At 37.7% G+C, this 27,487-nt stretch overlaps 1 protein-coding gene across 1 annotated transcript in view; it reads left to right on the top strand.

Annotated features, from left to right (window-relative positions):
- USH2A (usherin) overlaps nucleotides 1-27,487 on the top strand; it is a 686,658-nt gene that overhangs the window by 268,186 nt on the left and 390,985 nt on the right. Inside the window, 8 exon segments of the mRNA XM_025420646.3 lie at nucleotides 1,395-1,496; nucleotides 3,363-3,542; nucleotides 5,347-5,477; nucleotides 10,407-10,680; nucleotides 15,171-15,374; nucleotides 15,502-15,582; nucleotides 18,229-18,308; nucleotides 18,310-18,424. Of these exon segments, the coding sequence (XP_025276431.3) occupies nucleotides 1,395-1,496; nucleotides 3,363-3,542; nucleotides 5,347-5,477; nucleotides 10,407-10,680; nucleotides 15,171-15,374; nucleotides 15,502-15,582; nucleotides 18,229-18,308; nucleotides 18,310-18,424 (1,167 nt within the window).

Raw genomic sequence — 27,487 nt, 5'->3', positions numbered from 1 at the left:
GGCTTTTCCTTGGAAAAAGGGAACCCATTGGAGAATTTTGAGAAAGGGGTGGCATGATATGACTTCTGTCTTTAAAAGGAACACTCTAGGGCAGCCCGGGTAGCTCAGCAGTTTGGCACCGCCTTTGGCCCCAGGGCGTGATCCTGGAGTCCCGGGATCGAGTCCCACGTTGGGCTCCCTTCATGGAGCCTGCTTCTCCCTCTGCCTGTGTCTCTGCCTCTCTCTCCTCTCTGTGTATTCTCATGAATGAATAAATTAAAAAAAAAAAAAACTTAAAAAATAAAAAAATAAAAGGAACACTCTAGCTGCTCTTTTCAAATGATTTTTAAAGGGAACAAGGGTAGAAACACAGAGAACAGTTAATAAACTTCTTTAATAATTATAAAATAATTCAGGCAAGAAAAAAAAATGATTTCTTGAACCAGGGAGGTAAAATTGTGGATATCATAAGAAATCTGGATATATTATAAATGTTAAATTAAAAGGATTTGATTCAGGTGGAACAGGGGTTGGCAAACTACCCATGGGCCATATCTAGCTCATCACTGTTTTTATAGTTTTATTGGAGTACAACTATATGCATTCGTTATACATTGTTGTCTGTGGCCATTTCAAGCTGCATGGTCTACAGAGCCTAGAATATGTACTACTTGGCCCTTTACAGAAAGAGTTTGCTAATCCCTAATGTAGAACATGACTGCTAAGTTTGGGGCCTGGGCAACTGAAAGAATGCAGCTGCCATAAATAAGGTTGGCAGGATCATGGGAGAAACTGATATGGAGAGAGATGTTCATGTGAATGCCTTCAGTCTTAGCATCTGTGAGGCATCCAAGTGGAAATATCAGTAGGTTTTTGGATACAACTCTTAGTTCAGGGAAGATTTCCAGATTAAGGATATATATTGGGGATTGTCAGCTAAGGATGGCATTTAACACCTACTTACCAGATATAAGGAGGACTAATTAGAGTGGTTTGGGCTCTGAGAAAAAAAAAGAAAATCCCCCTCCTCCCAAGAAAAGATGGAGTTAGAAATGTTAGAAATCTTAACATGAGATTTTCATTGTTATACAGTATAGCCAGGGACACAGGCCTCTTCTGGTCTTGGGCCTAGTCATTTGCAAGGTGCCCTAGCCCTCTACTCTAGGTCATCCTTCTAGAGGACTTAGGACATCTGTGTATGTGGAGAAAGAAGGAGATCTGAGAGGGGAGAAGGGCTGATCCTTCCAACATCAAAATGTTAGGGCCATGAGGAAGAACCATTGAAGAATGATAACAAAAAAGAGAACCAAGAAAGTGTGGTGTCCAGAAGATCAATGAAGGGTTTAATCATTTGTTAAATTAGTAGAACCCAGATTATCCTGGTGAAGTTGGAATTCTCATCTCCTTTTCCATAGGTTCTTCGGCCACCCAGAATGGAAGCACTATCATTGGAGGGAACACGGGAGTGTTTGTGGGAGGACTTCCACAGGGTTACACCATCCTCAGGAAGGATCCCGGTGAGTTTGCTGGAGGGTAGAAGATTTGTATGTTATCATCAAAATGTACAACGCAATCAAGTATGAAAACATTATTTTAAAATATGAATAATAGTGTTATATTCTATCTCATGCTGTATTTCCTATATCAGTATCCCAAAAATGTCGCTTAGGTCTCTTCTTTTCTAAAGGAACTGTGTATTACTTGCATTTAAATTCTTGGTGCCATCCCTTGATACATGAAACAAGTTTAATAAACTTTTGCTGAAATGAATGATACTAATTTCAGTCCAAGGTATCTTATTTTAGGATTATTTATCAATTTTTCTAAGATTTTAAACTTGAAGCAACACAGAAATGCGAAACTATGGGCTTGATTTATATTCTAAATAGGCTAAAGAGCATTCCCTGAGTCCTGAGCATGTGATCAGCACTGAACCAGTCCCTAGGAGCCCATAGATGAGTAAAATGTGGTCTTTGCCACAATAGAGGATATATAATAGAGGGCATATAGTGCCGAGCAAATGCCATAAGTACTATAATTGAGACTGAGACAAAATAATTCCTATGTTTTTAGAACAAGAGAACAGAAACTGATTCAAAGTGAAATCAATAAGAACTAACATGGATGAAGTGAACCTTAGGCAGAAAAAAGTCACCTTTCCAAATACATCGCTAAGATTTTAGGGTTGTTTTCCCATGTCCTCTTTGAAGGGCATAAGGTCTTCCTAGTCTCTCCCAGGAAGTAAAATATAACTACATAAATATTACAAATGAGCTAGAACCTAGATAAGTATAAATTGTGCATGCATGGTGGTCTTTAGGGAATCCTGATGAAGATCAAAAGGAATAACATGTTTTCAGTGAAACTTGGAGAGGGATATATTTAAATATCCAAGACTGAATATAGTTACCTCCTGAGAAATATCTCTCGAGTAGAGAGGGTTTCATTGGACTACTTTAGACAGAAAAGTCCCTTGAAAATATTCACACACACACAGACACACACACACACAGACACACACACACACACACAGAGGGAGAGCTCTCGAACCTTTGTCCTAGTTCCTTATCCATCAAGCATACTTCTTGGCTACATCCATGCACCAGGAGGGGAGCATACCCTGATACCAAGCACCCTTCCTGTAGAGGACACATCTTCAGTATAAATAAATAATCTTATATTGTGCATATGAATTGCTTTGTAGAACTTTGATTGCTGGTAAATACCTTCCCTAGAGTCCAATCATACACTCCAAAGCTGAGAGCTAAGCTTTGCATTGATCCATAGGGACAGTGCTGTACGAAATGTTTCTGTTTCTCTAATTTTCTCATTTGCCCACTTTCCTTTCCAACCCTCTATTACCACCCTGTTTGCTATATTCATAAACCCCGCATCTGCCCGGTCTAGAGTATCCTAAAATTAAGGTCAACATTACATTAATTCCTAAATATGAAATCGAATTATTGACTTCTGTGTTTAGCAGACTGGTTCATCACGATGAAGAAACTAAACTACAAACTAATAGATCTAATAGAAATACTTCCTTCAAGTCTTTTAAAACTTTTTACCACACTTTTATTTTTAAGACTAGATGAAATCTCATTAGTTCAGAAGGCAGTACTCTGGCTACTACTATAAACACAAATTTTTTGCATAAACATCTGTTTCTGCATATATGATGGGTCCGAACCAAGGCTAAACATTATGATTGTTACCACGTAGCGTAGGTGACAGCGTGGTGTTTACGTGAATCATCAGGAGGTTTGCAGTAAATAGGTAGTGAGAGCTCTTGCCTACTTCTTTTATTTTAATGGCTCATAAAATTAATTGCTTGCATTTTTTTCCCAAAATACACATTTCTTGATATCTGTCAACTCCTACAGACATAATCCAAAAGGGTTTTGTGGGCTGTGTCAAGGATATGTATTTTATGAAGAAGTATAATCCCTTTGCTATTTGGGAGCCTCTGGTTTGGCAGAGCGCTGAAGAGCAAGTCAACGTGTATAACAGCTGGGAGGGATGCCCCACTTCATTACAAGATGGAGCCCAGTTCCTGGGAACAGGTAAGCTTCTAAAGTAGGCACCAGTGGTTGCTTAACATGGATGCTCTAACCTTTGCACAATTTAATCTCCCCTGTCCAACTACTTTGACCCCATTTGACCCTAGTATCACAGAAATACTAGTGATGCCATGATATGCATAAATACATTCTCAAAGTCTGAATGTGTAATATAAGTTGTAAGACTTACAAACCTGTATTCGTGTGCCAGACCTCTGCTAGCCCACGGCAGTTCTTGGTTTACTTGTGGTAGTGTCAAAAATATCTTTTATTAGTCAGTTGTTTTACTTAGAATGTACTTTTATTCGGAAAGATGTTTCAAAAGCATTTTATTTACCAGGTTAATACACAAATATCTACTTATCCTATTATATAGACGGACAGTATTCTCAAGAGTAGAATTTCAGCTATATAATGGGATGAGTAGGCCATTAAGGGAGAGCTGAAAGATGTCACCACCATTACTGCCATTGCTCCAAAGGCTGCTGCAAAGGCAAGAGGTAGTATCCCTGGCCCACCTCCCCAGCTACAGTCTCTGCCTGGCAGGCACCCAGGGTGAGGGTGTGGAAGGGAGTCCGGTGACTTCGTGGATAGGACTTCGTCAAATACAAGCCCACCGCTGCCTCCTACATTTATAACTAAGCTGGTTACTATTATTAAGTTGCTTAAACTATCTTCAGAATAGAAAGCTAAATAATCTCCCAGTCTGTGCACTTTTCCATTGCTCTTTTCTCAACACTGTCATTACTCTGAATTTCTCTTAGTCAGTGCAATTTGTTATTGTGAACACTGATATAAAACAGTCCTAGTCTTAATCATATCCACGGTGTAGAGAGTAAATTTCTTCCTCTTAAAATGTATGTCAAGTTCATGCTGTCTCTTCTATACATTTCCAAGGGGGATTTTCTTTTTTTTTTTTTTTTAAACTTTTTATTGGAGTTCAATTTGCCAACATGTAGCATAACACCCACTGCTCATCCCGCCAAGTGCCCCCCTCAGTGCCCATCATCCAGTCACCCCAACCCCCCGCCCACCTCCCTTTCCACTACCTCTTGTTCTTTTCCCAGAGTTAGGTGACTCTCATATTCTGCCACCCTCACTGATATTTCCCACTCATTTTCTCTCCTTTCCCTTTTATTCCCTTTCAATATTTTTTATATTCCCCAAATGAATGATACCATATAATGTTTGTCCTTCTCCGATTGACTTATCTCACTCAGCATAAGTGAAATGCTTATTCTTCAGTTCTGTCCACATTGAAGCAAACGGTGGGTATTTGTCCTTTCTAATGGCTGAGTAATACTCCACTGAATACATAGCCCACATCTTCTTTATCCATTTATCTATCGATGGACACCGAGGCTCCTTCCAAAGTTTGGCTATTGTGGACATTGCTGCTATAAACATCGGGGTGCAGGTGTCCCGGCATTTCACTGCACCTGTATATTTGGGGTAAATCCCCAACAGTGCAATTGCTGGGTCGTAGGGCAGGTCTATTTTTAACTCTTTGAGGAACCTCCACGCAGTTTTCCAGAGTGGCTGCACCAGTTCACATTCCCACCAACAGTGCAAGAGGGTTCTCCTTTCTCCACATCCTCTCCAACATTTGTGGTTTCCTGTCTTTATTTTATATAAATTTATTTTTTATTGGTGTTCAATTTGCCAAGGGAGATTTCTTAACCGATTTGCGTCTTCTTTTGCATAGATTTTCCTGATGGCAGGGTCTGTCCTAGTCTTTGTACCACCTTTAAGATGCTGGCAGTAGTGCTTTGCGCATGCTGAAATGCACATGTTCTTTTCTTTAAAGGGTTCCTGGAACTCCATCCATACATATTTCATGGCGGAATGGATTTTGAGATTTCCTTCAAGTTCAGAACTGACCAATTGAATGGATTGCTTCTTTTCGTTTACAACAAAGATGGACCTGATTTTCTTGCTGTATGTTAACTTATTTAGTTAAATTTACTTTAAAATATCAGATATAACTTTAAAATAAATAAGGAAAATTGGGATTATGTGTTAATATTATGTATTAATATTATGCTAGGTTGGGATTTCTTTTGAAATTCACTTTTGTTTTCATTTTCTTCCCTAAGTCATTTTTAGTTTTAGAATCCTGTGAAACATTTTGTGCTTTGGAATCATGAGTTTTTTTTAAATGACCATTGTTCCTGTGGAAATTGTAATTATAATTTTAGCAAAACAGAGTAGTTATGAGGAATTAAGAAAATCCCATTTGATTTCCATATATATATATATATTTTTAAATATTTATTTATTTAAGAGAGAGAGGATGTGCATGAGTTGGGGAAGGGGCGGAGGCAGAGAATCTTCAATCAGACTTCCCGCTAAGTGCAGAGCCTGGCACAGGGCTTAATCTCAGGACCCATGATATCATGACCTGAGTCAAATCAATGCTTAACTGACTGAGTCACCCAGGTACTCTTATAATAAATATATAATATTTCATGTTATACACATATACATAAAGGTATAAATGTACAGTGAATACTCATGAACCTACCACCCAACCCAAGAACTAAAATATCACTTTTTGCTTTTACTTATAGGCCCTTTCCTAATCCATTTCCCTATATCTCTCTAGAGCTAATATATACTCAGAATTTTCTGTTTATTTTCCCCTGGCATGTAGTTATAGTTTGAACACTATGTATCAATGCCTAAAAATTCTTGTTTTTGACATTCATAAAAGTTACATCATACTCTACCTTTAGGCAATTGTTTTCTTGTACTCAACATTTTTCTGAGTCACTCGTGTTCTCCATGTAGATACACATTTTCATGGTTATGTAATTTGTCTCTTTTCCTGTCAATGACATACTGGTTGTTTCCATGTTTTTACTATGGCAACTAAAGCTGCTATGAAAATTTTTATACATTTATCTAACTACAGGGGGCAAGTGTAATTGCTCTTACTTGCTTTTCATCAGACAGGCAGATACCATTATCAAAAATTAGTATGTGATTAAAGTGTTAATTTTTTAAAAAGCTATTCTAAAGAACTTACATAGAATCAAGGGAAAATTATGAGCACTTTAACCTCATTGCTCATATCTAGGCAAATAGATAATAAAACACATGTCTTAGTGATTTTATGATTCTAAGATATTTTCACTTCATTGATTTTGTACATTCCTAGATTATATCCATTTTGCTGACCAGGTAAGTGGAAATATATCTGTTCATATTATTTATTAAAATTTCAGCTTATTTAAAGTATTTATTTGTCCTCTTATTTACTGTTTGCCTCCCTCACTGAAATGTAACCTCTCTGAATACAGGACTTTGGCTGTCTTTACAGGTGCCTACCTCTTGCGCTTATTAAGGGTTTGGTAAACACTGTTGGATGAAAGAATGAGTGAACCTGTGAATGAGTTCATGTTGTAGTGACCCTCACTAAGCATTCTTTAATCATCTATATGTGTATAAATTCTGGGGAGGATGCAAAGATATTTTCCTTAGGCCTTTCCTCTTAAAGACCACTTGCCACTATTGGAGGGTCACACATCCTACTATACCTTCCATCTTCCTCCATTCATTCACTTAGGAAATATAAGACATTTCCACTATATTGAATAGTAATATTAACTTTAAGCTTTAATGAAATTAATCTTAAAGCATCAAAACATTTAGACAAATATATGTTGAGTATCTGCTGTGTGCTAGGCTTTCTTTTCGTATTTCCAAAATAGCTATAAAGGAAGCAGACGTTCCTAGAAATTACATTCTACCCTTCCATATCTGAAGACTTAGGCTTTTCCCAGATTATCTCTCAATAAGAATTCTTCCCATTATCTTAAGTAGCTTCAATATACATGGCTATCCTCTAGAACTTGATTAACTCAGAAAGTTTTCACTGCTAAAATCTTAAATCTCAAAATATATCCTCATAAGCTTTCAGCTCTTGCTCTCTCTTACTGAGTTCACTAAGATGATGAAGCCATTGGCTATCAGACCACTTTCTGTTTAATTTACTTGCTCTCCACCTCAGATACCATAATAGAGCTTTTCAACCATTTTTCCATCAATACTCTCAACTTGTGTCTTCAATGCCATAACCCTGGGTCAATCAGCCTAGTTTCCTAGCTTTTCTGTCTCAACAGCCATTTTGCTGATCACCATAGGAAAATTGAAATAAGTATGAAGACAGAGTTTTGAGGCTTCTGATTCCTTCATTCAGCAGTATTTCTTGTTTACAGGATTTGTTCACAGATTAGTTGTGGAACATGAAAGAAAGAGAATGTCACCCCTGGAAAACACCACAACCTGAATGTCTTCAGAGAGTTTCATTCTTAGAATGGAAAGAAACATAATCCCTTTATCTTCCAAACTCTCGACCTCCTGCTTTTTTGATGAGTCCAGTCTGGTTTCACCCTCTCCTGATCCAGGAGAACAAATACTTAATTACCATGTTTCCAACCAAAGTTAGTATTTCTAACTCTATTCTAGATTCTATCCCTTTTCCTGCAAGAGCTTGTGCTTGAAATTATCCTCCTTTTGTTAGTTCCAAGGTTCTCCATTGGCTCTTCTCCCTCAACATAGAAAATGGTTGAGCTTCATTTATTTTAAATTTTTTTCCTTTGACTTTGAAAATTATTCCTTTGTACTTCCCTCCCTTTCAGTGTCTATTGCATTGAAGGTAATTACTCTGATTAGTTCCACTTTTTTTAATATCACACTCCAATCCTCAAAACTACTATACATATGATTCCTAGTCCTACCACTGCAAAACGTTTTAGTGTTGCCAGGGACCCCTGCATTTTCTAGTCTAGTAGATAATTTTCTATCTTTATCTTAACTGATCTTCCTCTATCTTCTTTTTTTTTTCCTTAACATATTCTTCCCTGCTGACTTTCCAAAATACTAGTTGCTCTTGATTTTTATTAAATCCTTATGGTTTCTCCAAAAAGATCATTGTCAACTTAAAGAATTATATCTACTCTACCTTCCTCTTAAAGTGTTGGTCTGGCTGAGGACTCTATACTCACTCATCTTTTCTTTTGACTGCTTTTACACTGACTGGATGATCTTGTTTATCTTCTCATGAACCTTTTCTATTTTACTGGCCTAGATCTTTATGTTCAACTGCCTCAAAAAATGTTTCTTCTGGGTGTTTTTAGACATCTCAAACTCAGTATGTTTAAAATTGACCTCATTCCTCACTGACAATGATTATATCAGGTCTTCCTTTCCTAGTGCTTTCATATCGTGGTGGTAGTCAAACATACCCAAGCAAGAAAGAGCATGGGTATCCTTGACTTACTTTTTATTCATCTAACACATTCAGATATTTGTCAGGTCTTGCTGAGACTTTAAAAGCTGAGTTGCTTTTTAAAATACTTCTTTGAGTTTTCACTGACCTCACTACTGTTATGTGTATTTCAATGGTTCTCATCATTTTTCTCACAATTGTAGTGATTCCCTAATAGATTTCTCCAGTTCCAGGGCAGCTTTCATTTCCAGTATGAACTTCCTATGACTGGAAGGGTAAACTTTCAGCACAAGATAATAGTGGAAAGAATATAACCTTTGGTGTCAAACAGATGAAAGATGTATGTTTTCCATATCACTCAAATCCTCTGAAACCTTGCTTCTACATACTTGACAGGACTCTTTCTAACCTCCCTCCACCATATGTATCCTCTATCTTACCTAATTTAGTATTTGTTTTCTAAATCTAATGAGTTCATACATGTCCCCATGCCATTGAATGTGCTGATCCCCCTGTGTCGAAGGATACTTCATGGATCTTACATATTTCCGAAAGTTGTAATTTAAACCTTTCCCAGTTCCCAGGGAATAAAATGTATATGCTTTCTTTGTTGTCATTGTACTTATTCTTCTCTTGGTTATGGTATTACTCCCAGGTGTTTGCCTCTGCTGTTGGACAACGTGATTCTTGGGAATAGTGTTGATCTTATAGTAGCAGGTTCATGGAACATAGTGGGGGAACTCAATATTTATTGCGTGAATAGACACAGGACTGCTTATCCAATGTGCTTCACAAAAATGATATTTATATAGAACAAGTCTTAATTTTTATCTGGAATTGCTTAATCTTATTTGACATGATTGATCTCAATTTTTTAAGTATCTTATTTTTGCTAGTTTGAGTTCTAACAAAATAAAAACATAGTAGATAAAATAATTTCAAGTACCCATTTTGAAGGGAAACATATGGAGGCATTTCCTTTACCATGAAAATTTGGGTAAAATATATTCGTATTAGAAAATGACACCTTAATCTAAAAGAATACACATAGAAGCAATTACCTTCGTTAGAGATTTAGAATAATAAAACTGAAATATTGAATCAAAATCCATCTTACAAATTTGAAATTGAGTTCACCAAGCAGTTAAAATAAGCTTAATCAGGCTTGACATTTCATTTTCTTATTGTCTTGTCATATTTTTCCCCCAAATTAAATTGATATATGAAGTAGTATTTTCTCATTTTCTAAAAACTCAAGTAAAAATACAGTCATAGTTCAAACTATTCTCTTCATTCAGTCACTTATCTTTTACCTGTGTTGCACCCCCCCGCAAAAAAACATAAATAAAATAAATAAAACTTTTTGCCTACATTCTGTTGTATTACACTGTATAATCATTACTGGGTATGAATCTGTTTGACTCAATACAACATTCTTCATGTCAATTACAAGCTTGCAAAATACTCCATTATATGTTACTCCAGTCCTGCTTAGAATAAAGTGGAACATTTTTATAGAGTGCTTTCAGGGAAATTTGTTGCTTTTCTTCAAGAAATTGACCTTCTGCTCTCTCCCAAACTGCCATTCTGCAGTCTTTTTATATACCTATTTTCTTTTTTAATGTGAAATACAGATAGAACTGAAGAGTGGAATATTGAGCTTCCGGTTCAATACCAGTCTTACCTTTACACAAGTGGATCTACGGCTCGGGATGTCTTATTGTGATGGAAAGTGGAATAAAGTGATTATTAAAAAGAAAGATTCCCTCATAGCAGCAAGCATGAATGAACTGAGGGAACGTGTGTCACAGTCCAGAGCACAGCCACTGATGGTGAATTCCCCAGTCTACGTGGGAGGAACCCCACAGGAGCTGCAGGACTCTTATAAACACCTGAGTTTGGAACAAGGTAAAGTCCATCTGGAGGAATTCTCAAGTAAATACAGCTCTGGTCCTCCCAGGCTTTGGTGGTTCTGTGTTTTAAGATATAGCAGCAGAGTCAGGCTGGAAGCAATATCTATCCATCCCTTTTTTTGAAGCTCTAAAAGAAAAATCATAGAATATTTCTTCAAATAGTCCTATAGGTTGCCATTAAGAGTGTGCCCTTACACCTATTATAATCAATATACTTATCCCAACTTATCTTCAGCAAATATAATTGTAATTTATGTATATATTTCCTCATGTGTTTTCTGGTTCTTTCTGATACTGATCATTATCTGTAGTCACAGATGAAAAACATAAACTAGGTTGGTGTGTACAGCTAAGGAAAATGGCATTAAATTCACTGGGATTTTTTTCTGACATAACTGCTAATTGTCTCTGCATTTCCATGGAGCTCTCCTCTAGCAAAGCACATGAAAGGCTGGGTGTAGTTGAATTTTAAACATACTGGTGAAAAAAATCTATATTTCATTTATTATTAATAACCATGAGTGAAAGAAAAAGTGCATGAGTGCATGACTTATAACTAAAGCAAGCATTTAACTCATATAATGAATTTGAACATAATCAGAGAAATTATTAATTCAAAAAGGCTGACAGTAGCCGAGTGCATTCTGTGTGCAGAATTCATGGTTCTGAAAGCTTTCCATGAGAATAAGTGGGTCAGCACTTCCTACCAAGCCCATGTGTTTGATATGATCATTTAAATCCCCGTTTTACAGATGAGGAAACTGAAGGGCAAAGGCACTTTCCCAAGGTCAGTAAGCAGTAAGGAAGCCAGTAAGCAGAGAGCAAGCCTTTCTGTCTTGGGCAGCCTGGTTGTCAAAAGCCACTCTCCTTATTAGAGTCAAGTGTTTTCTTTTATGGGCATTGGCCAGTGTTCCTTTTGTGTGAATTGGGGAAAGCACAGAAACTTCTAGGTTGTGAGGAAGCATGCCCCCCTGTAGAAAATGTTCTCTACATATTTCAAAATCTATGTACAGCGAATGGTTAAAATTTCCACAAAGCAGTCTTTGCCTATTTGGTAAGTACATAAAGATTTAAATGCCTTTGAATAGAAAATATATGGCAAGCTCTAAGGAGACTTTTAGAAGGGTACTAGTAAGGAGTTAATGAATATCTGGGGTGTAAGACAGTAATGACATTTTCAAGGCACTTAAGATGTAACAGCAGCTAAAAATATTACATTCATATAAGAGCTTCTCCTGGTTTTCAGGTTTTTGAGGTTAGAAAGAGCTTGAAAACCCTTTATATGAGGAAGATTACTTGATCCTACTTACATCTAGGACAAAAATCCCCTGCGTATGTGCAATTATACTTCTAAAAGTACACAAAAACCCATTACTATGATGGGCATAGAGACTTGGCTTTAGCCAAATTTTAACTGAAATTATAAGACGATCATCATAGAAGTTTAACATATCAACATAAACCCAACAGGGATAATTTAATCTGTATTGTGACGAAGTCTACGATACTGAAAGATATTTTATTTATGGGTAATACTAAATTTTTATCATTGCAGTATCATGCCTATCAGTGGTCCTCAAGACAATTGATAAAATATGGAAGTATAGAAACTGGAACATAGTAAGAACTCAATAAAATTAGCTGTCATTATTATTACTATTCAAGATACATTGGAATCTCCTGGAAAGGTTATTAAAAATGCAGATTTTATGACCCTATTCCCTACGATTCTGACTCAGATGCTTTGAGTGATACTAATCTATATGGTAACTGCATGTTTTATACAGCGATCAGGAGAATATTCACCATATGGGGGTGCTGCCTGTATGTAGTGAATTGCAATTAAAATTAATCATGTGCACTTACTGTATTTTTTTTAATCCACTATCAAATGGTCTTAAAATGTTCTGTGCTTCTTAATTAGCACCTTTTTTCAGAGGCTCTATTTTGTGGTCATATTAGAGCTATTTTTTTCATATCCACTAATATTGTAATCTTCCTTTGAATCAATGCAAATTAACTTTCCTCTGTAGTTTGGAAATGCTGGGCAACCTAATTTGCTGAAGATGCGTCACCTCAGATCATGGGCATTTATCTTAGAACTACCTACTGGGGACTATCACTTACCTGCAGCGTGGGGGTGATGGTGGCACATGGGATCACAGATTATGCTCTGACCCAAGCCCTGTGTGGAGAAGGCAGGAGTAGAGGCTGGAAGCCAGCCTTCCTATGGGCCAGTGCCCCCATGTTGGGCTGCCTCTCTCAGAAGGGCTACTGTTTTTCTGATTCATCAGCTGTGGAGTTCTGGACCACCTTTTAGTTATTCAGGGGCCTTGAGGTGGGGAGTCATTTTTGATTCTCCAAAGCAAGCAAAGGAGGCATCTCTAATTTCTCCCACAGACAGGCCCTTTCCCCTCCTCCTGTCCTAACACCCCTCCCAAAGTTTGAAGGTAATTGAAGAATACGTCCAGGTGGAAATTACTCTGGTGCAGAGTTGGAAGAATGGTGACTTAATTGGACAAAACTTTGTCTGCGCTAAGATAGCAGAGTGAGGACCACACACTAGAGCCCAGGATTCTTTACCTCCAAGGCCTGAGGTCAGAGTACTACTTCCTAAGGAAGATTAATACTTAGAAACCGTATCCAATGACTCTCTGGACCTTTCTCTTTATCTCCAGAATGAAGGAAGACCACCTCTAGTGGCCTTTCCCAAATCTAAAATTTCACCCCATGAATTAATTTTTAAGTCATTTCTTTTTTTTATTAAAAATTTTTAGAATTAGTGAAATATACATAAAATTTACCATCTTAGCCATTGAGTGTACAGTTCAGTGGCATGAAGTATAATTACATTGCTGTCAACCATCAGCACCATCTATCTCTGGAAGACTCTTTCCATCTTGCAAATCTGAGGCTCTGTGCCCTTTACACAATAATGGAGCTTTTCTTGTAACAACGTTCAGATGTTTGCCAAAGCCGCCTTTCCACTGTTCACACTTCGTTGTTACGAAAATGTAAGTACGGAGAAGTTAGGTAACTGAACTCCAAGCTGTCAGGAAATTGCTGCTGGTAAAGAAATCAGAATCCCTAACTTCTGAATTTTCAAGCATATGCTTTTATATTGAGCTTCATTGCTTTCATTTCAACTCACCCAACTTATGTGTTCAAGATAGACGAGCAGTACTGATCAGTGGGGCCTAAAGGAACGTGAATACAAGCAAAGACATTTTGAAAGGAAATAGGCTGCAACTTAATGTGTTAGAAGACATAATAAGACATCATATAAATGCTGAAGAGAACAATTTGCTCGTTGTTACTATTAGCTTATTTTCCTGTTAGGCATTGCATTATGTTTTATTTTCTCTTCCTGCTGATGTGCTTTACTCTTGAAAAGAGCTCAACCTGTGTTTGGACCTTTCAAAGTTGACAGTATTCTGTTCAGAAAGAGTGTGTGTGCACATTATCTCAACTCAGTCTGTCTCTTCTTTTACAACTGTGTGCAGTTTCCTGCGCAGAGCGCTGCCAACGCTCATTGAGCGGATCTCTGTTTACACAAAATAGCATGTAATCCAAAGCCACCACTACTTCCTGGTTGACTGGATGACCTCTGGTCGTCTAACAAAAGAGCAGTGCAAACTCCTCATCTATTTCTTCCACATTTCCTGGTGAACTTCCCAGAACTGTGCTGCACTGTGGTGGTTCTAAAGTCAACTGGGTAAAATATGCATTCTGAGAAATCTCGGATGCTGCCATTACCTGAAGGGGATTTGCTCCCTGTCATGCTAATGTGAACACAAGACCGTGATCATTGTGTATTGTCAATATTATGGAACTCCGTGAAAATGGTAGAGCATAGGGATAGCTCCTCTGTAGGCTGATTTAAGCAGGACTTAGTTCTACAACTCAGAAAATGATTCTAACAGAATTCATGTCAGTATCTCCAGATACCAGTGTATTTTGAAACTATATCCTCCCTCCTGCTGTCTTGCATAATAACCCTCAAAGGGTATTTTCCCCCAGTGAGCTTGTTGAATAATTGTGCCCCTTCAAATATTATTTTTGGCACTAAAACAATGACTTATATAGGTGACTGAATTTTCCAGAATTGAGGGACATATGGCTACCCCTCTACCATAATGTCTAATTGCCTAAATTGTATTTCATAAGACTAAGCAGAATGAAAAAATGTGGGCCTAAAGAAGTATAATAAATACTTTCAATTGCATATAATCCAGCTGAATTATAATGATCACCTTATATATTTTTTCAAGATAACATAAATGTAATACCTCTTCGTGGCAACTCAGCCTGGTAAAAAGCAGAAGGAAGCGTAAAGGATCTCCCCAAATGAGACTCAAAAGTTTAAAAATTGTATCTACAGCAACCCCCATGCCTCATCAAAACGTAGTGCTGCAGAGGACAGAAATGATTGGTAATTAATGACTCAAGCCTTTTATGTGATATTAATCCCTTACTATTTGCTAGGTTTCGGTGGTTGCATGAAGGATGTTAAATTTGCACGGGGTGCTGTCGTTAACTTGGCATCTGTGTCCAGCAGTGCTGTCAGAGTCAATCTGGATGGATGCCTATCAACTGACAGCGATGTTAACTGCAGGGGAAATGACTCCATCCTGGTTTACCGGGGAAAAGAGCAGAGTGTTTACGAGAGTGGTCTCCAGCCTTTTACAGGTAATGTGGAGGTGCTCTAAATTAAATGTTACATGTCTCCCACTTGTCGCCTCTTCCCTCCCTGCCAGCCCACTGCTAGTCTATATGAGTAATATTTTAATCTTTCTGCTGCTTATTTCCACTTAAGAATACCTGTATCGAGTGGTAGCCTCACACGAAGGAGGTTCTGTATACAGCGATTGGAGTCGGGGCCGCACACCAGGAGCAGGTAAATCTTATTTCTCTTAAAATGTCTATGTGCACACACATGCCCATGTATGTGCATACATATTCACGCATGTAGGAAAAAGAAAAGACTATAGTACCTTGAAGCAAGCAGTGTGTCTGTAATCTTATGGCAGAGCATGCCTTGGTTTGCAAATGTCAGTGGGTAAAATGCTTAGGAGGTTACAGTTAATGGTTAAAATGCTTAGTAGGTTGGTGTTTTGACTTCTCAGTTATTCATAAGGGTTCACTCAGGCTTGATTCTTTCGTCTTCAAATGCAGAAGGAAGGAGGGTCAAGTTGTCTTAAGGATTTGATAGGCTTGTGTCTATAGGAATATATATATATATATAACCTTTGCAGATTGCATAGGACCCAAGAAGCTAATGTCAGGATTGATTACCATTGGGTGGGGGTGGCACCTTCTAGCCTGTCTCCCACAGAGGGTACATTTGAAACCTGTACCCTGGTTGGAAGCAGATGTGTCTTTTATGGCATCATGGCAGATGTTTGCCATGGTGGTGACTATTAGGATCTTAGAATGACTCCCCCAGGATAGAAATTGCTGATTGGTCTAAATTTCTTGAATTGGAGGGGTCGGGGGGGGGGCGGGAAGACCATGAGATAGACTATATTAGATTGAATCTCAGACAACTGATATTATAAGTGCTCTGTACTTCTCACAGTGACCACAACATCTTTTTACATGATACCCTCACAAGAAGCCATTCATCTTGAGAAGTTTTGCGAATCAGTAGCCTTTTGCCATTTGGAGTCAAACATTGGTCAGAGTCAAATACATATCGTAGGACTATCATTTATGTCTCTTGAAGGCAATTTACCCTTAGCAGGTCACTTATCTAAAGGTGTGTTTTTCACCAAGATACCCTCTCATACTTACTATTAACCAGGGGCTACTAACACAGACAACTTTTGAGAAATCTTAATCTAAGATAACTAAACACAGAGATGGGCCGCTAAGAATGGCTTTTCAAAGCTCTTTGCCTACAGATTTTCCAGAAGTGGACAAACTGACACTTTCCAAGGATGTTTTAAATTGTCATCTATTTACAGGAGAGACAATGAGCCGAACGGTCCCTTAAAATCCTTTTCAACTTCAGAACTTGGAAAATGCTGTGATATAAAATATTCATTTGTCACTGGCACATCCTCTGCCCCTATTTGCACCTCCTCGACTTGATTAACAAATACCCTCTAAAGCTTGCTTTTAGTCTAAGTCAGCAATGTAAATAGGTGTCTGGAAAGTGCATTGCTTCCCTAGCTAAAGAGTGCCCGTTTTGAGTACCACCGAGAAAGTATGCAAATAGAGCCCTGAATTTATAGCAATGATCTGACCACAAAGTCTTATGCCATAAATTCATATTTACAATCTGACCACAACACTGAGCAGCTACATGCTCCCAAGGGTGGGAGAATAATTGCACTATTTAATTATTTTTGAGTCAGTTTTGCTCTGTCCCTTATGAGAAGGCCATCTGTTAGACGGCACTGTACTTTGCCCTGTACCACATTTCAGAACTAATAAAATCAACATCACTCCCGTTGTCCCTTTGCTTGCATCTTGATTGCGTGGCCTGTGGGCTTTCCATAGGCGCCCGTGGTGTTTTAACAGCGCAGACAGTGGTTCTCGGCCTCTGGACGTCTCCCCCCACTCTGTGTTCACTTTGTTTCCCTTGAAGCTGTCCTATTTTATTGGTCTGAACAGTAAAGTCAGAGAAGGAGGATATTTGATGTGGGAAAACCAGAGTGATCCTCCATCGACAGGGCTCAGGAGTCCACGGGCAGCGAGAGCCGGCCTCTCATCCATCATCCTGCCATGGAGTTCCTTGGGTTTTTCTCAGTGTTCCCAGAGCAGTCGGCTGTGATGAAGTTGTTACTGATCAGAACGGTGGAAATATCTAATAAATAGTTAAAGGTTATGGATTTTTAAAATTAGGGGACTCAGCTTGTGAGTGAGGTTTTGCGATTCCCTTAAACTTCCTCATTCTGTGTTATTTCTGAGCTGCTCTGAAGAGAGTATCTCTGAAAGTGATTTTGTATGATCTCAAGGGCGCCAGTTACTCTACCCCCTGAAATGCAATTAGGAATGTATCCTGTATATCATATCTGGGAGAACTTCGCTTTTTCGAAATTAATTTGAAAAAACAATTGAATTTGGAAAATTAGATCAGACGTTCAAGTACAATCCAATCACATTTGTGATATTTTTTGGCTAATACACTGAAGATATAAAAGTGTCAAACCACTATGTATAATAACAGTCTAATTATCTCGCTTCAAAGGGGTACATCATTATATTGTTTGAACTTGTTATCTGCCTACCATCCACCTCCTCCTTTATGAGTGATGTTTAAAACATGTCTGGTACATTAAATGTTTTTGGAAAACCTGGACTAGACTTGAAAGAACGTTATGTCGATGGAGTTTTGATGGTTTTGAAATATCGCTTAAACTGAATGGCTCAAGATGTGCAGTCATATTAAATCAATGCTGAAAAGTTACAACTCTAATAAATTGTATTTATGCTAATGGTTGAGTCTGATTTACTGCGGCCATTAAAAGTGAAGAATAGGAGCAAGAGTCTTCTGAGAACGGCCATTTTCCCTGTTTTCTCTTTTATTCTTTCACAGCTCCACAAAGTGTGCCAACTCCCTCAAGAGTCCGCAGCGTAAACGGATATAGCATTGAGGTGACCTGGGACGAACCCTGTTGTGGTGAGAGGAGTAATTGAGAAGTACGTTCTGCGAGCCTACAGTGAGGATGACCCCCATTCACCCCGTAGGCCCTCAGCCACGTCTGAGCTTTTCAATACCAGCACCCTCACAGGTAAAGGTGATTCCTCAAGGAGCAGACTGTATTCATATATTTTTTTTTGTTTTGATTCTAAATGAAAACATTCTTTAAGGGTTTATTTTTTTTTTTTTTTTTTCAAAAATGAGCTATTCCTATATTTTTGCCTGGTTAAAAACAGCAAGAGCCATCTTGATATAAGAGATGGAAGCTTATATCTGCCTAGGAGGAAGAGGATGATTCTATAACGTTAATGGGCTCTTATGGAGAGCTTTATCACAAGGTTGAGACCCTCTCTTTCCCAAAAGATAAGGGGACAGGTTGCCCTAGCCCTTAAACACCCCATATGCCTCATATCGGAGTCCTAGGTATACCCTACAGGACCAGCTTACCCATTTCACCATGCAAAAATGTACTCTTTGGGACTAGCCCAAGTTCATAGCACCATTATTTATTGGAAAATTGTTGATTAAACCTAATTATGTCCAAGGTTGGGGAGTATGAGAGCACCAGCAGTTTGACTGGCAACCCAGTGAATCAATTTCTCACAGGGCGCCATGCCATGCAGAACGATTGCAGGACAATGTGCTCATACACATTGCACGTGTGTCCCATACTCAAACATGTGCACATGTAGTAAGACAGCAGTTTTCAGCTTCATGAAATGTTAAAGCACATTTAAATGCAGAGTCAGATTTATTAAGCCTTTGACCAAAAAAAGTAAAATGCATCAACAAATTTGATAGAAAAAAAATTTTCCTGTCAAAGAATTTTATAACTTGAAAAACTATATGGATTTTATTACCTTTTGATGTCTGTTGGTCAACGCCATCTAGTCTTTTCATCCTTCTTTAGATTCCTTAGAAACTACCACCCAAATCTATAACCAATTAAACAAAATTTCCCATCTTCCAGTTCCTTCTTCCCTATTTTACCCACCTGATGAAAGCCAACCCGATTAAGCCCATTGTTTGCCTTTGCCCGGGCTGCACATTAGAGCTAAGTGAGCCGGGAAAAAATGAGCAGTTTGTCACTACAAATTCTCAGTCCTCATTTTCAAATGGGCACTCGGTAATGATGCCAACTGTACCGTATTTCTATAATAAGCTCCTTCTCCTATCCTCCTCATTAAATATTTTAGATTTTTCCAAACTATCTAAATGCTAACCTCCCTTCCTCCTCCCACTCAGCTGATGGTCTCACATTAGATCATCTTAGACACCAGAGAAGAAACAGAATCCAACATATAGGATTTCTGTCACTCTCTTACTAGCAAACATATATATTAATTGCATTTTTCTGAGTGATAAGGTTGTTATTAGGGGTGAAATGCATTAATGCTTGCTACGACATTTAAAATTCTTTTTGGCACATTAGAAGTATTTGCCATCATTATTATCTTTAATTTTTACATTTTTTTCTTTTCCTTCCTGTTTGTACAAAGCTTTCATTATTCTATAAAAAATAAAATCTTCAAAAGTCCTCTGGACCTCTGACTCTTCCTGCCTTTTCAAAGATGTGATTGATAGCTTCTCTCCCTCCCGATCATATGTTTTTAAAATATTTTCTTTATTTATGCATGAGAGATACAGAGAAAGGGGCAGAGACATAGGCAGAGGGAGAAGCAGGCTCCCTGCAAGGAGCCTGATGTGGGACTCAATTCCAGAACTCTGGGATCACGACCTGAGCCAAAGACAAATGCTCAACCACTGAGCTACCCAGGTGCCCCCCTCCCAATCATATTTTAATCTCTCTCTCCATGATAATGGTTCACAAGTTATGGCTCTGGGACCAGCATCAATGGCATCACCTGAGACCTCATTGTTAATGCAAATTCTCTAGCCCACCCACACATGTTGGATCAGTAACTATGGAGGCAGAGCTCAGCAATCCTTGTTTTATTTAATTATTTATTTATTTTAAGATTTTTTAAAAGATTTATTTATTTATAACAGAGAGAGAGAGAGAGAGGCAGAGACACAGGAGGAGGGAGAAGCAGGCTCCATGCAGGGAGACCGATGCGGGACTTGATCACAGGTCTTCAGGATCACACCCTGGGCCGAAGGCAGGCACTAAACCACTGAGCCACCCAGACTGCCCTGTAATCCTTGTTTTATAAGCCCTCCTTATCTGATTCTGATGCATGCCAAAGTTGGGATAACCACTGCCCACATGGATTCTTCCCAGGATCATTCAAACTCTATCCACTCACATTGTTAAACATAAACAAACAGACTTGAACCAATGATTAAAAACCTTCCTTTTATCTAGATTCCTTTCCACCTATGGCTCCCTCTCTCCTCTTCCCAAACTTGCTTCTAGCAAGAATATTTGTGGATGTTGCTCCCATTTCTTCACTTTATGGGACTTCTGGGCACTTCCCTATTTACCTATATAAAGACCACTACAGTCTTGATCTTGACTGCTCAACATCATTAGGCATAGTAAACTATTCATTGTTTCTTGAAATATTTCTTTGCTTCAATGACCCTGCTGTTCACCTCCCAGTTCTCAGCCCCTTTATTTGGTTTCCTTTCTTTATCTTTCTGAAGCTTGACTCTACATTTTGGAGAACCTCAGAGTTTAGACCTGGAATCTTTCACTCTCTTTCTGTTTTTCTACAGTCTTGTTCCAGGAACCTCATCAATTCCCAGCATCAAATACCATATAGATGGTACTGACTCCTCAGTCCACATCCCACCTAGATCTCCAAATGTCTGTATTCAATGGGCATTTGGAAAGATGGACATTTCTAACAGACGTCTCATAATCTCTGACCATATCCAATCTCATAATCTGAACTGACCATATCCAAACCTGAACTCCTGTTCTCCTGCATAACCAGTGTCAATAAATGACACCTGCAGACATCCAGCTAATCAAGCTTGAGAATTTTGTTCAACTTTTCACATTCTCTTCATGCCTCATATCCATGTTTATTGACCGATTTTCCAAATTATGTGTTAAATTCAGCTATCTCTCCCCATATCTACTGTCAAGCCAAACCACTCCAATCTCTTACCTAGACAACTGTGATCCTCTTTCCCACTAACCTCACTGTAAGTCCATTCCAGAAAGCAACCAGACATCGTGCTTTCTCTTCAGAATCCTTCAGTTGTTTTCTACTGTCTCTGTCCAAATCTCGGTTTGTCTTAGCGTCTCATCATTTTCTGGACTTCCAACTTTTGCTTTTATAATTAATATGATTTTTTTAAAGTCTCTATATAAATCTTTGAAGGAATTCTCAATAATAATGGTAAGATGAATATCTCAAAATGGAACAACTGAGTCAAAGCCTTTTAAAACATTATACACTCTTGGACTTTGAAGTCAAGCAGACATTGATACAAAACTTGGCTACCTCACGTCCCTGAATTTGGGGAACTTATGTGTCCTCTTGGACCTTTCTTTAATGTCTTAACCTATGAAAGAGATAATAATATTTATCTTGGGAGAATATTAAAAATATTAAGTGTTATGATATTCTAGCTATAATGCTTTTTAGCTTTGGAAACTTGTACAAATCAGTTAACACCTGTGTGTTTCTGATTCCCTACAAATCAATGGGAATGAAATAACTACCTACTTTGTAGCTTAGCTGTCAGGATCAAATGAATCTGTGTATATGTAAAGAACACACAACAGCATTTGATACATGGATTGCAGTGTATAAATGTTAGCTATCAGGTATTTTTAAGGTGTGTGGCACAATGCTTAACATATAATAATTTCTCAACAAAGGATAATGATTTGTATACTACCAAATTATATGCCAAAAGGCTGTACAAAATATACTTACCGGAGTAAGCACAATACAAGAGGGTACATTTCATTTCATCTCAGCTGAACAAGTTTTAGAGTTTAAAAACAACTTTGTAATTTCTCAAAATATAGCAGAATATGGTTTTGATTTGGCTTGATTACTAGAGACATTAAGTATTTTCAGTATTTACTGGTCATTTGTATTTCTTTTATGACATTCCTAGCAAGTTTCATTGTCAATTTTTCTATTGGAAGACTCGTATTTTTCTCATTGATTTAAAATATCTCTTTACATATGAAGAATATTATACTTATGTTTGCATTATATGTTGCAACCCTCATTTCTCATTTTTCTTTTCTTTTTATTTTAATTTTATTAAAAAAAGTTTTCTGTAGTTAACATAGTATTTCAAAATTTTTCTGTTAATTTTCTATGAGCGATTTGAAAATATCTCCATTCAGGGTAGACTAATATTTGTTTTTATTGGATATGCCCTATTGATAATATATAATGCATATTCTCTGAATTAGTAATTCTAAATTTGAAGTTAAATCATATCAGAAAGAGGGGACAGAGAGGCTTTACAAATTATACTAGCCTCTCCTAAGATTCTGAAGGATATTCCTATGGAGGGAAATAACCCCCTAGAATGAAAACCAGTACAATATATTTATTATTGGATATTACTATAGGTCCTATCAATCATGTGAATGTGTATGAGAAAATAAAATTAGAGAACTATTGACCAATTATTATTTATTTTTAAATACCCAATCTGTATTGAAACTAAGGAAAAGTCTCAACTACTAATGTAATTTTATTAATTTCTCTTTTGGAAACTTGCTTTTTCAGTGTATTTTCCTTTTTCTTATTACTTTACATTCATTATTCATATTTTTAATGTTCAAAATCATTTTAGGTATATCTCTATAAATAGAATCTCATTTGATTTAGTTTTCTCTTCAATTTGAAATTGAATTGGCAGTTTAACTTATATTTATTTTTATAATTTATATAACTGCCCTTATTTCTACCATCATATTTCATACTTTCCACTTTTGTTATTTTTAATACTTTTAAAAACTATTCTTTTATTTTTTTATTCTTGCCTGTGTGGACTACGAATTCTTTAACTGCTTTCTTTCAAGGGGTTTGAAAATCCACAGACACAGACATATGTAGGAGGTAATCTTAAAGATTATGGAGCATTTAACGGTAAAGAGAAAGTAATACTAGAAAATGTGGTGGGAGTAAGGAAGTGAAGCCAGAGAGCTGGATTTGCTGGAGATGTGAGGGGTGTGGTGATTGCATAGTGGAAGCTGCTTTGCGATTTGGTTGAGATAACAGGGTACTGAGAGAGGAACATAAGCAAAGTAGATCACAACCAATTTTGTAATTGACCTTAAATTAATCCCCCTTTTAGCATTTCTGAAGTGACTTTGATGAGATTTTATTGTTTACTTTTGGTTGTTAAAATGGCATTTTTTTTTTTTTTGAGGCAATGTCAATACTGGATCCACAAGGTAATTTAGCTGTATTGGTTTACATAGGGTTCTTAACCAATTAAGTTATTATAAAATGTGTTGGTGTCTTTTCATGTATTTCTTTCTGTTATAGAGCAAGCTCTTTTATTCTTCAGACTTGGGTCCTTCCTTGGCTTGGAAAGTTTGCTGTTGTATATATCATTGTTTCTTCTGGTAAGAAAGAGCAGTTTTCAACATTATCTATTTTTTCCCAGTTTGCTCTATTTTTGTGGTCCAATACACAGCTTGCAGAGTCAAGTCAGTAAGGTTCAAATTCCAGCTATGTCACTTGTTAGCTGATGATAGCTGATGATGATCCCAGGCACGTTGAAAAACATATCCCTATATAAGAATCCCATGTTCTTACCTATAAACTGAATGTAAAAACCGGTTATGGAATTGTGAATATTAAAAAAAAATGAATTGTCTGTATGGAATATTTTGATTTTTTTTTTTTTTTTTTTTTTATGATAGTCACAGAGAGAGAGAGAGAGGCAGAGACACAGGCAGAGGGAGAAGCAGGCTCCATGCACTGGGAGCCCAATGTGGGATTCGATCCCGGGTCTCCAGGATCGCGCCCTGGGCCAAAGGCAGGCGCCAAACCGCTGCGCCACCCAGGGATCCTTGTATGGAATATTTTGCTCAGAAACAGGCACATAGTGAGTGTTCAACGAATTAATTCTTATAATTCTAGGTATGACTTAGTAATTCATTCCCTTTTCATTTTCTGATTTTTCATGATTGATTCTGCTCTTTGAACTTTCTAAGGTGATTTTTAAATTTTTCTGTTTCAATCTTTTCTATGATTTGCATTTGTTCCTCATTTCATCCAATTCACCTAGATTTCTGCCTACCTCCCAGTATTCTCAGTTTTTCATCCCTGTCTTTTACCACTTACCTTCCATCTCTGGCGTCATGGACTCCAAGTTCTTTTAGATCATATTAATAGCATGAAACTGAGGATTTAAAAATTTTACAGGTTTCCTGAATTCAGTCTCCCCCAGAGCATAATAGTCTGTATGTACTTGAAGTTCTATGCTCTCTTCCTTTTGAGTCACAGATATTCTTCTCGTTGGCCAAATGCATCCTCAGCTCCCACGTCCATAGTTCATTTGCTCCATCCCTAAATTTACCTTCAGCTTCAGTGTTCACTCAGGACAATTAAATAATTTTCAAATCACCTGACTAGGCATTTGGTTTCTGTTGATAAAAAACCTTCACTGGGATCATGCCAGGTCAGTTGTGGTAAAACTTGCAGTAGACTCACAGCAATATATGAATCTCAACACCTTTCTCCCCAGTGTTTGGTGAATGAGGAGTTCTGAGAAGCTGTGGGCATTCTGTGCCCAGCTGTGGGTTCAGTTTGCCCTGGGCTCTTACTCTAGTAGTCCATTTGTGTTTGCCTGGACTCCTTCCAGCTATTTCTAAATCTTTGGTCATTTCATTGGTATTCTTGTAAGGCTGTGGTTCTGAACCATGAGTGCACACTGAACTACCTAGGGAGCTTTAACAAAATCCTGATGCCTAGGCTCCACCTACAAAGTGTCTGATTTTTTAGTTTAGAATGCAGCCTGGGCATCTATATCTTTAGTGTCTGCAGAAAATTCTGTTGTACAGCCAGCAATGGGAAACACGATTGAAGGGAGGCAGTTTGACACTGTGAGCAAGTCTCAGTTTTACCCAGAAATGCTTATAGCCACTTTCACCTCCCACCTGAAACTTGAAAACGTAGGACAAAAAAGGATAAATATCTATATAAAAATGATAAAATATGAAAATGAAGTAGATAAAATTAGCAAAGGAAAATCATGGGACAACAAAAATTGAGTGCCTGAGTATTGGGAGGAAGTAGAAAATTATGATCACACAAAATGCAGAAAGCAAAAGGGAAAAAAATGAATATTAACTAAGCAGCGGAAGAATAGAATAGTGGGGCACAGTATTTACCATTCATGAATTTGGCTACCGGTGGATTAAATGAGATAAATCCCAGTAGCAGTGGAGAGTCCAAGGGTTAACAGCCCCGCTCAGGAGCAAATGGGCCCCTTTGGGCTGCAGGGTCTGGATTCTGTGCCCTCTCAAGGCCAGGGTTCAGAGCGGGGAGTTCTTGAAAGTTCATTTCCTCAGCTGGAGCCTCAGGGTAGAAAGCCCTGCAGTTATCACTCCAGTGTATCTTTAGACTTGTTGCAAAGGGCTCCAATTAACTCTGGTAGCCTTTGCTGATTTTCCCTCCAGCCCTGTTAACATGCGAAGTTGCTTCCCAGAGAGACAGTCCTGGCATTTCCCTTCAAACCAAGGGCTGCTCAGAAAGTGACTTCACAATTTGATTTGAAATTATGTCAAGAATGAGTGGATTCAAGAATTTGCACATATGCAATATTTTTTTCCCTTAAGATATTAAACATATAAACTTATCTGCATAATTGGGATAGAATTTGGCATAGTGCTAGGGCTATAATTGGTACACAAAAAATATTTTCTCAGTTTCATTGTTGCATTGAGCTAAAGCCAAATAGTTATATATTCCTTGTTTATAATGATAAATAATGATAATTAATTATATTTATTATTCACTGTAGTTGAGCAGAAGAACCGATAACCTCTCAGATTACCCAAATGAGTCTAAATTTATGTAGAAAAATAAATGAAAGACATTTTAATTTATAATGCAACTCATATTATAGCTTTTGTACTAAAATTGGTTCAGTCCTCATATACAATAGACTCTAATCTTCTACTTAAAGAAATTGGGTTGCATACTAAAGATCTGCTTTTCGTTTTTCTTTCTCTTCTGTATCTTGGTAGTAAAAACGAGTGATTCTTAACTCTTTTGGTCATAAAGTGATTTCTGGGTTGCTTATAAGATACAGATTCTTGGGTCTCCTACACAAGAGTCTGTATACTTGAGCTAGGCTTTGTAAATCTGCATTACCATCAACTGGAGTGTTCCAATTGATTCTCTTGAAGAAGGTCTGGGGATTATATATTTAGGAACATGAAACAAGGAGGGAGAATGGTCAGCTGAGAAGATATCATTTTTCACCTGCTGGGCTTGAATTTATCCCTGCTTTGTTTTCTCCTGCCTCTTGTACCAGGTGTGTTAGCTTTGCAGGCAGAATAATGCTGAGGGTGAATGGAGAAATAGAGGCAGAGTTAGAGGGCCTCTGATCCTCTGAAACTTAGGGGCAGTACCTCTGAATGTTGCCCAAGGAAAAGAAATGAGAATTACAAGAGATCTTGGTAAAATCCAGTCTGATTCAGTTGATATAGAGATGGTGTGAAATTCTGAGTTTCTAGCAAGGCCACCCCCTATCACCATCCCCAGGTGTCCAGTAGAAAGGCACAGAGCTCACTATTTATATAAGAAACAGGAAAACAGATCAACAACAAGTTCTAAATTTCAGGATGCCCATGGGGTTTAGTGAAAAAAAGATCCCAATGCAAGTCAGCGTAGGAAATATAATTGTAACCTTATAGTAGAATCTAGTCTACATGTACTTAAGTTACAAACATTTCACTACAGATGAAAAACAAAACCTTTTAAAATAATGTCACAGGCAAAGGATGCTATCCAATCCTGAAATTGCCAGTATCTGTTATCCGGGAAGAATGTGCAAATAATTTTAGGGTTTTCCCAATCATTGACAAAAAAAGTAAAACTCATTGTTGGGGTCCCTACACAAAGAATGAAGACCCAAGAGCCCTAGGGAATCCTTGATTAATGAAAAGTTAGAGGCATACACAAAACCAAATGCACTGTACTTTATGGACCATACAAGGAGCTGTCAAGGAGAATTTAAATCATAAGCGATT

Source organism: Canis lupus, chromosome 38 (assembly GCF_003254725.2).
Source record: "Canis lupus dingo isolate Sandy chromosome 38, ASM325472v2, whole genome shotgun sequence".
Classification (NCBI taxonomy): domain Eukaryota; kingdom Metazoa; phylum Chordata; class Mammalia; order Carnivora; family Canidae; genus Canis; species Canis lupus.
The sequence above is the reverse complement of the archived record's forward strand: the minus strand, read 5'-3'. Positions and strand labels throughout refer to the sequence as shown.